This window comes from Topomyia yanbarensis, chromosome 1 (genome assembly GCF_030247195.1).
Source record: "Topomyia yanbarensis strain Yona2022 chromosome 1, ASM3024719v1, whole genome shotgun sequence".
In the NCBI taxonomy this organism is placed as follows: Eukaryota; Metazoa; Arthropoda; class Insecta; order Diptera; family Culicidae; genus Topomyia; species Topomyia yanbarensis.
The window spans coordinates 198,825,662-198,840,748 of record NC_080670.1 but is presented as its reverse complement, the minus strand read 5'-3'; the positions used below and the strand labels follow the sequence as shown (position 1 = coordinate 198,840,748).

Here is a 15,087-nt window from a genome sequence, read left to right as displayed (position 1 = left end):
TTAATATTCAACCCACTTCTAATCTTATCTCCAACCAACACTGCTAACGAGACCTCTAATTTCTTAAATTTCACCCTCAACTAATTCTTTATGACCCATTACACCTTTTCGTCACCGCATAAACCCGACTCGAACATAAAGACATATACTTTCAACTGCTCATTTCGTGATAACTGCAACGAAAAGGACCCTTCTTCTGGCCCTAGAATGGCGAAGAAAATTTACATATTAACACGCTTTTGAAACACCAATCGCATCCACATACATACATACAACCACTCATCCACCCATGCTACTTGCTACTTCACGCGTCGGATGTGCCGTCATCCTTCCGGAACGAAATTCTTCGCGCCTTTGCACCATGCTCAAACGATTGTTAAGATTCCAATTAGTTGAAACGAGCTTGTCACAGCACCTACAAGTCTGCAATTCATAGCTCATCCTACCAGCCCTTCGTTAAAGCACATACACCCTCCCACACCTATCAACTTTTCAGATTACAATTGCGAAAGTACGTGCTCTGCCTGACTACGCAACGAAGAACGTTTCGCATCCGTTTCGCAGCACAGAGAAAGCGAGAAAGAGCATCTGCTCACTCACTCACTCAGCCAACAGGCAGAGAGGTCGGTGAATTATGACGCCCCTCTTGCATACCTTCCGGCGTGTGAACGTACGTACGTACGTTCGACCGTACGCGAGAACGGCTGGCTGACTCTTAACACTTTTCTTCCGATTTCCACACTTTCACGTGCCGGAGGAACACAACAAACGCGCTCACATGTTTTACAGTTCACTTGATTCAAACTTTGTGCGGACGGGAACGCATCTGTTTTTCGCACGACTCCCAAGGGAAGAACTGTGCCGGTTCCGGACGTCGTCGTCGACGACGACGGGCGGAACAGGATTTAAAACGCCTGCTTCCTGTTTTTCTGCGTTTGATTTCAGCTCACTGGGTGGTGGGTTTGCTACTTTCTGCCACACGGCTACCCCAGGAGGCGAGTTTTTCTTTTCGCTCACAGCTCACTCCGAGCTTTCACCACCGTTTGTGTTGAATCGGTCGTCTGTGGATAGAAAGTGGAAAAGAGGCGATTTTAGAATATTTAAATACTCGTGTAGGTCGCGTTCTAACCCGGATGTTTCCCAGGGCACACAGGCGGTGCCTATTTTATTTGTTTCAATAGGAATGTTTAATGGTGGGCTCTTCTGAGCTTTGTAGGTTTTCGCGAACTACCCTAGTCTGTATTGAATGAGTGAGAGGAAGTGCAGGAACATTTGTGAACAGTCAAGTACCTAAAGCTCTGGTGGAAATGCACGCCTACTACAACTCAGTCAGAGTTCAGTATACTATAAGCGTGACCATAGAGAATTCTATGTTTCCAAGTCTCAGAAAAAAGTACAAAAAATAGAATCATTTCAACCAGTATAATTCAAAGTGCTTTTATTTCAATTAATAATTCAAGTGCACCTTATTACAGTAGTAAACATTTTTAAGACTTTTGCTCGATGTTTTTATAGTAGAAATGGGCGATAGGTGAACACGGGTCATTCTGTTCTACTCCGATGTGGCTGTGGTACGTTTTGGGAGAATCCAAGCATAAATCTTCTACCTCTGGATGAAAGGTAATAAAAAACGAAACCGAATGGTCAAATTTTATGTCATAATGCTTAAAGAAAATATCAACAATGTTCACTGTATCTACGCAGGGGTTTCTGAATGCATAAGTTTTTCTGATAAATGTTCCATTAACGGTTATTTTGACATTTTGTTCGCGCGTTTTGAAAAGTACTCCTATTCCGATCAATGTTATACCGCTGAAATGAGGATTAGACGAAGTAAAGCAAAAGTCTGTTCTGGAAGTATACTCCTTTTTGAGTGTTCCAAAGAATCTTAGTTGATTACAGGCAAACAATGGATTAGAGCTTTCGATAGCTACTCTCAAATCAGCGAAATCCAAATTATCGTTGTACGCCCTTTTATCCACAATCTCCATCAATTGATCTTTGGAACAATTGATGGTCTTAGCAGTAACGATCAGTTTGAGCGATTCGCGGTCCAGCAACCAATAATCGTTATGCTCGAAGTAATGAAAAGGATTATCGCAAATTATTTGCAAACACATCTCCTCAACAGTCTTCAATTCGTAGAATCGATTTTCCATCAGCATCTTAAGCACATTTTGCGAGTCGATGCTTTGTTTCAGAAAGTTCGCAACCGCTTCCATCACCTTTCCCAGGGACCATTTCTTCGCTTGTAAGAAAATTTTACGACTATTGTCCGAGGTGAGATTGATTTTCTCACAGTACAGAAAACGTAGTATCTCCAGGACAATGTTCGGCGCAACGTCTTCCAGTGAAATCTCGGTGATCTGCGAATTTTCAAACAGGTCGAGAAAATGATCCGAGGCGTTCATCAGGATCATCTTATGAGCGTAAATTTGATGTTTGCTGGATCCCACTGTAAAGGTGACATCCGACATGGTTTTACTGTTCAACAGGGACTCCGTTCTTGGCATTTTGGGCACCGGTCCGGCTGCTTCACGAGATTTACTGGGTATACATGAAATGGATGAAAAAACAATAAAATGCAAATTCATGTGCGAACAGAAGAAAATCGCTACTCACTTCAAAGATATGGTTACTTCGATTCGTTTTTGCTAGCAAAAAGTTTTTGACGCCTTCCGTGCTGAAAGTTGGATACGCTACAAAACGCTTGGATTGTTTCCGGTTTCGTTAATGCTTCGCGCAAAAGGTTCCGTATTCACCAGCGACGCTACCCAGTTAAATTCATTCCGGAACCGGTTCGGATTTCTGAATGGAGTCATAATGGATTCCAAATCAAATGCAACAACCGATTCCGACTCAGAATCGGTTGTTGCATTTGATTTGGAATCCATACTGACTCCATTCAGGATTCCGAATCAAATTCCGAATGGTTTACCGGGACCCAGTTAAACTCATTCCGGAACCGGTTCGGATTTCTGAATGGAGTCAGTATGGATTCCCCCAGTAAAGCTCAGCCGGAATTGAACTGGAATTCTGGCTGGTTCCAGTTCGTACACGGGCTCCAGTGACACAACCGATTCTAACTAGAATCGGTTGTGTCACTGGATCCGGAATACGATCTGGAACCAGCCAGAATGCCGGTTCATTTCCGGCTGAGCTTAACTGCACAGCCCTTTAAGAACGGTTGGGTTCAAAAACGTCCAATGAAGGACGTTCGTTGGACCAATTTGGACAACGTCCAAATAACCGTTCAACGAACGTCCATCGTTGGACCCGTGTTGAACGATTTTGAAACAATTTTTTGGACTTCTCAGTGGGAGAGAACAGACGTCCATCTTCAGCATTCAACTTGTGTAACATCTCTAACGGGTTCGAAGGTAGTTGGGATATCCAAACCAGGTGCGCTACTGTCCTCATGTTTTTTTTTTGGCTGAGTTCGACAGAACTGACAGCGGTTATTCCTCTATCCAGTCAAACTAGCCCGGAACCGGTTTGGACTCACCCCACTGAGACGTCCAAAAATTTGTTTCAAAATCGTTCAACACGGGTCCAACGATGGACGTTCGTTGAACGGTTATTTGGACGTTGTCCAAATTGGTCCAACGAACGTCCTTCATTGGATAATTTTGAAACCAACCGTTCTTAGAGGGACAGCATGAATTCCAGCTCAAATGCATCAACCGATAGAATCGGAATCGGTTGTTTTCTTTGAGCAAGATTCCATACTGAACCCATTCAGGATTTCGAACCGGTTCCGGAATGGATCTGACGGATAGTTGGGATAGGTTGGTGTGGCGGCGCTAGTGTTTATCGTATATTAATTCAAATGTTTACACACGTTTTTCAAATATTTTTGTTCGATCATGGATGTCTGTTCTCTGTGCTACAAGTTAAAACGCGTTTTAACCAGCCCCCTGTCAAGCGACCATGTTGTCGTAGCCAGCATATAAGCTGTCGAAAAAAAACAAACATAAAAAGGGTAAACAAAACAGAAGTAATTTGACTTAAACGTTTCAAATTTTAAGTGTTTACGTTGTTTGAGTACTGTGCGAAGAAGAGAATTATGAAATGCGTCATTCCTAACTGTACAGCAGACTTCCACAAACGAAATGGATCATTCTCCAAGCACAATTTTCCGTTGGATTGAACGCGACGTGAAATTTGGATCAGAGCCATAGCAGATGCTTTCTCTGGGGGGAATGAAATGGATATTAGTCTTGTAAATTTCGGAACTGCGCGAATCTGTTCTAGACATTTTGCGCCAAATTGCTTCAGAGTGTCAAAGATTCGTCAAAATTTTAAACCGGAAGCCAATCCAACCATTTTTCAATCTGAAAACGAATGTCTTCTATCCGATTTGATCAATATTCCGAAGCCTGCGCTGTGTGATCCTGCTGAGCGAGTTCTCAAGAGCGATGGTCTATCGTCTGATGTGTCCGAAGATCCAAAATTGACACTACCTGCTCCGCTTGCAAATGAAAATCCTGTGCAGCTGCCACGCAAGAGGTAAGAGCTGTTAGAACAAATATTTAGTGTAAGGTTCGGATAAAACACTGTTTTTACTGTACTCATCTAGGGTTATTCGATACGCTGGAGATATAGATGAATTAAATCTCACTCCCGAAGATGCGATGCTTGCTGTTCCAAAGTTGCGTGCACAAGTTGCTCGGAACTACAAGTCGTTGAAACGAGTTAGAGCGCAGGTTATAAGACTACGTAATAAAGTGCACAGCACGGAGGATGTTATTCATAAACTTCAAAGGAAGAAATGCTTGTCAGTAACTGGAACGGAATAGCTACAAGTAAAATGTTCATATTCTTCAAAATGATACGATAAATAATTACAACTAAACGTTTTCAGAGCTATTCGGAGAATGATGAACTATTTCGTCAGTTATGTCACAGAAAATTAGGGCAGCCGTACAGCGATTTGTTACGGAGTTTTTCAACGACACTTCATTTTTATTCACCCAACGCCTATCGTTTTGTACGAGAAACTTTCGGAAACAAGCTATCACACGAGAGAACTATTATCCGTTGGTATTCCAGCATTGCAGGTGAACCTGGCGTAACGTCGGAAACAATCGCTGCCATCAGAGCTAAAGCGGCTCACTATGCAAGCAAGGGAAAATCTTTACTTGGGTGCTAGAGTATGGATGAAGTTGCAATTCGACAGTAAATAATATGGAGTCGCTTCACAAAAAAGTTTGAAGGTGTTGTACAGCATCACTCTATAGATGGAATAAGTAGTGATGATAGACTTCCAGCAGCACGAGAGGCCCTGGTGTTCATGGTAACTGGTTTGCAAGATAGCTGGAAGGTACCAGTACCTGGTATCATAATCCCAGCCTTCACGTTCGATGGCACGAAAACAAACATCGCCACTGCCAACGCACTGGGATGTGATCTTCGAACGAACTCCCTCGAATCTTTCCGAACAGCCTTCAAGCATCCAAGTGCAGAGTACGATGTCAATGTAATACTCGGTGCTGTTCATATGCTAAAACTTGTGAGAAATACGCTGGAGTCGCAAAACCTGATCGTCACACCGAACGGTGTAGCCATATATATATACTAGACCTCTCCACATTTTGAAAAAGTTTTGAAATATACATGGGTCAGCTCAAATTTTTGTTCTAGGTGTGAATTTAAGAACTTTTGCCAAAAGTGGCTTAATTTGGACATGATTTAGAGGTGTCTCCAATCAAAAATCGTGTTTTTGCTATGTTTCCATAGGAAGATCACTTACACTCTGGTTTAATAGGCCCTACATGCCCACATACAATCAAATGTTGTTCCTTAGACATATCGTAACATGTTTTAACAGGTGAACATAGCTCTAATCGCAATAGAAAATTTGTTGATTAGATTTTTATATAGAAAAGAATACCAAAACCAAAGGAAACTACTACTAATTTTCCTTGGTTTTGATAAACTTTTCTATATGAAAATACAGGTAACAAATTTTCTATTGCAATTAGAACTATGTTCACCTGTTAAAACATGTTAAGATATGTCTAAGGAACAACATTTGATTGTATGTGGGCATGTAGGGCCTATTAAACCAGAGTGTAAGTGATCTTCCTATGGAAACATAGCAAAAACACGATTTTTGATTGGAGACACCTCTAAATCATGTTCAAATTAAGCCATTTTTGGCAAAAGTTCTTAAATTCACACCTAGAACAAAAATTTGAGCTGACTCATATGTATTTCAAAATTTTTTCAAAATGTGGAGAGGTCTAATATATACGCATATTGAATGATCTCCAAAATTCGAAAGGAATCAAGCTTGCTAATAAATTAACGGATAGGCATATTCACTTCCACGATTCAAAAATGAAGGTGATTTTGGCTATTCAAGTAATCAGTAACAGTACAGCTTCAGCCCTAGAACAATTACAATCAAGCGAAGTGGATTTTGAAGGTTGTACTACTACGGTCGAATTCTTGAACTTGTTCAACGATCCATTCGATATTATGAATAGCATGGATAATAGTGCAGTTGGATTTAAGAAATCTTTATCCTTTCGAAATTTTGATTTGTATTACAATGCTCGAACGCATATCGTATGCTTTCATCAAGAATCTAAAACTTCAGAACGGAACACGTATTCTGAATGCACGGTGTAAAACAGGGTTCTTGGACTTCCAGGTGAATATTGTTACAATACGTAACCTGTACAACACGTATTGTTTCAAAGAAACAAATAAAAACGAGTCTGGCAACGAACCATTAGACGCTTTGTTTACTTACCGTCTAAGTCAAGATCACCTTGAAATTTTTTTTGGCGTATTGCGTGCAAAAGCTGGCTCAAATGACAAACCCAAACGCCGCTCAGTTTAAGACTAGCTACAAACGTTTAATACAAAACAACTCTATTGTTTGTACAGCCAATGCAAATTGTTCAAAATTTAAAGAATACGAAGTTATTGGCAGTTAACGATGGTGTACGTCCGGAAAACGAACAGATTTCATTTTCAGAAGTCATTAGAAACCAGCTAAAGGATAATACAAGTCATGCCTCGGTTTCGGACGTAGATAATACTTTAGACGAATACTTCATCGATTCATGCCTGAACAAACATGCCGAGAACGTACAAAAAAGTGCTTCAAAATATAAAATGCATGCAATGCAAAACTAATACTGTGAATGATAGTTTTTTCTCCATTTTGGCTATTTGCAGAATCAGCGAACTAGAATTTAGAGTATTTTAATCAGGTAAATTGTTTTATTCAAGTACTGACGATTTTTTATTGTAGCAAGGGCTGTAGCATCGTCTAAACAAAACTCTCACATATTCGTTGGATTTTGTATCATGGCAGGGCATAAGATCACACTTATTGAAAAAAATAGTGACGAAATATTTGGATATTCGTATTAATGAGTACTCCAAAAAAAAATGTTACCTTTTAAGCCAACCAATCGTCAAAAATTAATCAAGCTTATATTATTTAATGGCAATTAATGGGGTGTTTTGACCTTAACTTTCTAAATTTGAATGAAATTGATGATTGAATCGGAATAAAACTGCGTCGTATTCTTTTATTGGATTTTTTCTTCTAATTCTGCCCTTTAACTGTTTGTATTTATACGTTTTTAAAGTAACATTTAAATGAGACTGGGCGACAGCCATTCCATGTCAAGTAGCAGAATGAGCATACTACAACACATCAAAGAGCAGATTTCTCCGGCAATTCGAAAATCGTTTCGTAATCCTGAGTGGACTCCGAACCAAATGCAACAATACATTCCGCGTCAATCGTTGTAATATTTGAATTGGAAATCAGTCAGGATCCCGAACCGATTGTCGAATAGCTTCCTAGTGTATTGCTGAAGGTCAGATCGCCTGAGAAAAGTACACATTGTTCCTCCAGCAGCAGGAGTAAGCAATCCAGTCAATTGGGTCATTTGCAAACACAGCATCTTTTGCACTTATTTTTACACACGTAGTTTTAAAAGAATGACAAGATTGGTATTGTCACAGATAACAGACGTTTAGGCTAGAACAAAATTTCTTCAAAAACCTGTGTAAACTTTCAAATTGATATACGTTGAAAATCCGTGTTTCACTATTGCCATCTGCGCAACTGTTTGCTACACGTGTTTGACAGCTGCACTCTAACTGCATTGTATCGATCACTGCGACATCTGCAAACGTGTTTCAGACGTCTAATTTATTCGGAATTTCAGTAGCGGGTATTTACACACGATTCAAATCGAGCCTAAACGTCTGTTATCTGTGGTATTGTTCAATCCCTCTAAGAACGGTTGGTTTCAAAATCGTCCAATGAAGGACGTTCGTTGGACCAATTTGGACAACGTCCAAATAACCGTTCAACGAACGTCCATCGTTGGACCCGTGTTGAACGATTTTGAAACAATTTTTTGGGCGTCTCAGTGGGATATTACGAATGTTTTTTTTATTTACCATATATATTATTGAATTTACAACGGGCCTAGTCAGCTAGGCCCATCATATGTTGACTACTGTCAACGTCTGTATAATTGCCATAGCGAATGACAGGAGTGACACCCCCTGGTTTAAACGCTATCTTGCTGACATTGTTCTTGTTGCTAATTATTATAACGTGTTTTAACTCTGTAGTGTGAACATAGTATTATGGGAATTGTGGGTAAAACCGACACCCCACAACTTTTTCTAGAAATCAAATTTTTATTCATTTCATAATGATACATTATTATTAGTACGTTTATGTAGAGCAATTGAAGAAAAATTGGATTTACGTTGGTGCGCCGAATGTCATAAAAATGAACAAAACATACGACAGCAGCGTTCATACTCGTCTGGATGTAAAATTTCGTTGGTAGATTTTAAGGTTTTAACCGAACAAAAGCTTTTCAAATCACCCCATTTTTCAGTACCTATTATTATCGGCCTTTCCTATGATCAACTAGGTGCATTTAAGACGCGTTTGAGAAGTTCAATATTTTTAATTGCTTTTACAAAAAAATGTGCACTGTTGGGGTAAAACCGACACCCTATGGTTAGGGTAAAACCGACACGCTGTTAAGATGGTTGTGTATACTTGTGATTCATTTCAAAAGACTGGGGATTTTTGGGATACTTCAATTAGCCTATTAGAACACTATAGTATGAACAGAAATACACAAAAATACTTTTATTGTGTTTATTTCTTGTAAGTCTCTTTAAAAATCAAAAATTGGAATATTTGCTTATCTGATTCTATCAAAGCTTTTGCTATTTCTGCAAAAAGTTAATCAAACCGAATTTCTAGTGTTCTCTTGGTTTGTCATAGACGAACTTTATCACAATGAGACAATGATATTGTGTATACCCCAATAGATCGTTGATGATCAGAGTCCGAAAAATCAAATTTGAAAAAGATAGTTTTACTAAGAAGTATGTGTCACTTATAAGTGAATGAATCCAATTAGCAGACCGTAGAACGCTTGCAAATCTTCTCTTACGAAATAAAATGACACTGGAGGTTGCAATTATGTGCGCAAGGATTATTTGGAAATACTCATACCAATAAATAATCCTATAGCATAAAATACTCTTATTTATAGTACTACGCTTTCGAACTTTCTTCCCCTCACTACACGATGAAGCAATAAAAAGCACATATTTGCATCATACATACTCACACTTTATTAATCACGAATATATCTCATTTTTAATAAAGATAAAGATTTTAATAAAGTGGAGAGAACATAAATTAAAGGGGGTGTCGATCTTACCCCTATTGGGTGTCGGTTTTACCCGCAGTGCCTACAAAAAGTCACTTTGTTTTCCAAGTTTTACAACCAATAATTTTTAATGAAATTAATGTTTCGAAGCGCTGAAAAAATTAAATCTTGTTAAGAATTTTCTGAAGAAGAGTTCTGGATAAAAATTATAATTTTATTGGTTTTGTGGCAACTCAGAAAGTGTTAAGCTTAAGGTGTCTGTTTTAACCATAATTCCCCTACAGATATTTTGCCAGCCATTAACATCAGCCACGTCTCGGTTGTCGTTATTTGGTTTAGTAAAGCGTCGAAGCAGAAGTGATTCACTATAAAATGATGTCAATTTGGCAGAATTCCATTAGGAATGTTCACGATTCAACACGATCACAAACAGCCTACTAAGTTGTACTCTAGTAGCAGACGGCAGCTACTCGAATGTATTAACCTACTTGAAGTGGCACAGTCCTCACTAATTTCGCAACAAATCACACATTTGTAACTGTTGACAGAAACACTCTAGCGAACCAGAGAAAGAGTGAAAAACACGACAAGTGGAGAGATAACAAATCAAATTCACAACAATTCGCCAGCAGATTTTCCGCGTTTCATCGGGGCTGATCCCTGCCGTAGTGGCGCACACACATACAGCGAACAAAAAATAACACAATCAGTGAGTGGTACTGTTTGTTTTCATAAGCGAAATTTGTCGAAACGAAGACAAATAGCAAGACATCACAACTTAAGTTCCCTCTCTCACTCCCAACCAACTTTGTTAAAACCGGCAGATTCGTGTTATCGCCATCGTTATTTACTGCCACTTTGTCGCCATTCTACCCTCTGTCCGCCCAAGAGAGGGATGAAAGGCGCCTCAACTTCCGCCCGCAGCTACATTAGCATATGTTTTAATATGTAGACTGAGAACATTGAGGGTCGATTTCTTCTCCCTCGCTTAACTATTAAACCAGCTTTATCGGTGCGAATGAACCTGGCTTAAGCGCATGGTTAAATAAAACAACCTGCAGAATAAGTTCTTTTAACTTACTTTTGAGTTGTGCGTCGCTTTCGCACTTATTAGTGTTGTCAAAAACAAAACGAGAGATTCGACGCGGTCGAGGTCTTCCGTGGAGGAAGGCACTTTTGAGTTGTTTGGGGTATACTCAAAATTAGGTAAATTCAACTTAAATTTGAGTATTAAAAAACCTATCAATGAGTTGTAATTTTTGCCGTGGTTAAATGGAAACTACCTTCAACACGGTTTACCTAATTTTAAGTTCCCCCACGATACCACGAGATTGAGTCAAAGGAACTCAATTTTAGGTATTTTTTGTTACCGTGCGTTAAGCGAGGGCGAAGAAATCGGCCCGTAACCTCCCGGTCAGCGTGGCAAGCAGAAAGTTAGCAAAAGTTGAGCAAAGCGAAATTGATTTTGACAGAGTTTTTGTCAGCATTTTGCGCGATTTGTGCGAGAATTCTGGCAACGAATTCGCTCAAATGCAATAACCGTTTCTGACAGAAGCGGTTAAACCAACCGATGCTGCTCACGTTTATCCAGAATCCAGTCAGAAATGTACGGCCAAGATCTCTGCACGCTTCCTGCCCCATCTTTGTCAGGTGTTTTGCTCGATTCGTGCTAAATTCTACCAGGTAGGAATTGCCAGGATCCTTGCGCAGTTTATGTCCGAGTTATGCCAGGGTTTTGCCTGGTTCCTGTCAAAATTTGCCATAAAACGCGAGCGAAACCGATTTCGCCCTAGTTCAACTAACCCGACAGGATGCGCGCAGAAGTCTGACAAGGCTGCCATACCAAGACTTATGCTGATTTCGTTTTTCGAATCGAGTCGCTCTAGGTTCACTCTGAGCTGTCACTTTTGTATGGATTTGGTAAATATTAGAGCGAACCTAGGGCGACTCTAATCTAAAACCGAAATCAGCATTACAGAAATCAAGCAGAACAGTCTCTGCCAGAAAATTTGGTGACTGGGGCTGTTCTCGGTGCTTTTAGCCAGAATCCAGCTAGGAATGTACGGCCAGGATTTCTGTACGCTTCCTGCTACAACTTTGTCAGATGTTTTGCTCGATTCGTGTTAAAATTCTACCAGGTAGGAATTGCCAGGATCTTTGCATGGTTTATTTCAGAGTTTTACACGGTTCCTATCACAATTTGCCAGATTGAATAGGTTCTCTTGAAATGTGAAGACATCCCAGCTACGCTCAGCCGGAAATGAACCGGAATTCTGGCTGGTTCCAGTTCGTATTCCGGCTCCAGTGACACAACCGATTCTAGTTAGAATCGGTTGTGTCACTGGAGCCGGAATACGAACTAGAACCAACCAGAATTCCAGCTCATTTTCGGCTGATTTTACTGGGATGACCTGAAAAAAAGAAAAAAAAAACAAATGCATAGGTCTGGTATCCCTGGTAATGAGATCCGGTTCACAAAAGAGCACAAAGGTATGTTTTTTGCTTGGTTTCCGGTCAGGTAAAAGCCACGAGGGTGCATTTTTGCTTTAATTTGTTCACCTAAACGAAACAACTACTACCTACAACCAACCAACTTTCATTTACGGGAAATACATTATTAGGACACAATTTCGAGACAACAATTGTATCCGAATTCAGTTCGGAATCAGCCATGTCCTGGGAGTAAGTTACAAATAGGTATTTAAATATACATTCAAAAAATTAATGGTTTTTTTTTTCACCGATGTAGCATCAAAGAACCCAGTGCAAACCGTGAGGACACCAGTTTGGTGCACAGGAAACCTGGAACGATCGGTACAGGGCTTCTGTATAACAACGAGTTCATGTCGGATGTCACCTTCCTGGTGGGATCCGGCAGGCGCCGAATCTTTGGTCATAAGTTTTTTCTGATGAACGCATCGCAGCATTTCTTCGATCTGCTGCAGAATTCAGAGACCAACGAAATTTTGCTCGAAGACGTTGAGCCGTACGCTTTTTCGGAAATATTACGATTCCTTTACTGTAATCAAATTGAACTCAAACAAGGAACCATCGTTCGTGATATATTCATACTAGCGAAAAAGTGGTCCCTGGAAACGGTGTTGGAAGTGGTGGCAAACTGGCAAAAGCAGTACATTGATTCGGAAAATGTGCTTAGAATGTTAAAGGAAAATCGCTTCTATGAATTTCCTTCAATTGACGACGAGTGTTTGCGTTTAATTTGCGAGAACCCTTTAGGTTACTTGATCGAGAAGAATTTTGCGTTTTTAGACCGCGAATCGTTTAAACTAATCGTCAGTGCCAAGAAAATCAATTGCTCAAAAGATCAATTGATGGACGTTTTGGATCTATGGCAAAAGACGCACGTAGACGAGGATATCGAGGATTTGCGATTAGCTATTAGAGGCTCTAATCCTCAGTCTACTTGGGCTAAGTTGAGGTTTTTTGGTAAGATCTCTAAAATTAAACCTGACTCGACATTTCCCTTTTGCATTAAATCTTGCTCTCGCAGCAGTATAATAATAAACGGAATTGGGATTTTCTTCAAGTCCCGTGAAAAAAAAATCATCTCTGTATGTCTTTCTTCGATCACTCGAAAACGTGATGATTTGATGTTGTGTGGACAGCAGAGGTACACTTTCAAGAACCCTTGTTTTGACACAGTAAACATAGCAAATTTATTTTTTGATCCTATCGAGATAACATCTCTTGATACCCATGAAGTGGTATTTTATTTTTTCACTGAATTGGAACCGTTCAGCATTGCTGATGTTCAAACATATCATTCTCACATCGAACTAGAAGTCGATCCAGAAAAAACCAGTATAGGAAGGGTTACAACAGCGATTGCTCATTTCCACTACCAAGCAATACATGATAAGTAGGGCTTCGATAATCTTAGCACACCGGGGATAAACGATACGCACAAACTCTTTTTTGATGCGATGATATTTTTTAACCTATAAGATTTGTTTAGTTAACACAGTAAAACATGTTTTGCTTGTATTCTGTTATATCCACATATCAATCGGTAATTCAAAATGCTGCTCGTCAGCTATCGCCTATTTAATCTAAGAATAAATTAAACAAAAAAAAAGGTCCGAGATGTACAACAATGAATAAACGAAGTTTCTAACACAAATAATGGACACTTATTTTACTTATTATAGTTGTGTACCCCGACAAATTAATATGTTAACAAATAACCATTATGGAAGTTTTTTTTAGTTTAAAATCCAGAAATAAAAATTGAACTTAACAATAGACCAAAGAAAAAACGCATTTTTTCAAATTAAAATTCTATTAAAACCCTTTCAAAACATGCGCGGATTCAACTATAATATTTTTTTTTACTGCTCTTCTTCCATGTACCGGTTGGTATTTTTCTTAATGCCTATGGAAATTTGCGTGAGTCCATTATCTCCGATTGATTTTTTTTATTTCCATCCGAACGAGCTAAAAATAGTGCCTTGCAAATGCAAGCGGCACATCTATTAGCAGTTCCATTATTATTAGCGTTTCGTGAAAAATGCACCGGGGTCCCGCATTCCCGCCGAGAACACATTGCTGCCATAAACTGAGCTGTGGAATCGCTGCCATCATCATTATTGTTATCATCATTGGAGGACAGTATAGTTTTCTCTCAGGTTCCTCTCCGCTGACTCATGGTTCTATCTACTATAGTAAATATTCACGGAAAAAACCGTTATTTTTAGGTTAGACGTAACACGCCACGTAACAAAAAAAAATTAAATTTCCATAGCGATCGTAGCAACCCAACATTGTTACAGTTTTCTCCGTGCACCACGGCAACGGGGAAACCGTGTGCCGTCGTTGTTGTTTCCACTTAGGATTTTATTATTTCTCGAACGCAAATGACTGCACCTAATCGATAAGAGCATTCCCGCAAAGTAGGTAGGTATACCCGAACGAACAAACGAGCATCGTGCGATATTATAAACAGCTTCTCTATTTCTCTGTTCTGTGTCACTATTTTTACGGCCACGGCGCAATCATTTTAGTCCACTGAAGTGTGACAAAATAGAGAGCTGTTGTGCTTTTTCCCGATGTCCGTTGATCGCATTGCCGCCAGAAGAGTGGATCCGCGTGGAACTTCACGTGAGGAAATTTTTGTTTCGATTAGGATTTTTCGCGTGCGTTTTGCTAGTTCGTCTCAGCAAGCCAGGAGTTTAGGTTTCCCATGGATGGGTTGGTTTTCATTTCGAACTGAAAGAGAAAAAAAATCGGGAAAAGGGTCACGTCGCAGGGTCATGGAAGCGGAAAAGTGACGCATCAAAGCAAAGCATCCTTTTATTTTTAAACAACTCTTGCGCTTTTAGTCGGCCTTCTACATACCACCTCATGCATACTGTTTCCACTCACGCACATCGATCGTGTGCTGTCGTCA

General features: G+C 39.8%; 2 protein-coding genes across 7 annotated transcripts in view; both read right to left on the bottom strand.

The window, feature by feature from the left end:
* Positions 1-15,087, bottom strand: part of LOC131687346 (octopamine receptor Oamb) — a 356,370-nt gene that overhangs the window by 214,672 nt on the left and 126,611 nt on the right. For 4 of the 6 annotated variants that reach the window (XM_058971427.1, XM_058971448.1, XM_058971451.1 and 1 more), the window contains one exon: positions 655-1,061. The exons of 1 other annotated variant lie outside the window; for it this stretch is intronic. The gene's annotated coding sequence lies outside the window, so the exon portion shown is untranslated. Of the gene's footprint in view, positions 1-604; positions 621-654; positions 1,062-15,087 lie in introns of those variants that run through there. One more of the 6 variants, XM_058971431.1, reaches the window with a different exon arrangement.
* On the bottom strand, positions 1,429-2,737 carry LOC131687400 (kelch-like protein 41b). The gene is made up of 2 exons (XM_058971483.1): positions 2,623-2,737; positions 1,429-2,547 (listed from the first exon to the last, which is right to left on the bottom strand). The coding sequence occupies exon 2, from the start codon at positions 2,511-2,513 to the stop codon at positions 1,488-1,490; it is 1,026 nt and encodes a 341-aa protein (XP_058827466.1). The 5' UTR covers positions 2,514-2,547; positions 2,623-2,737; the 3' UTR covers positions 1,429-1,487.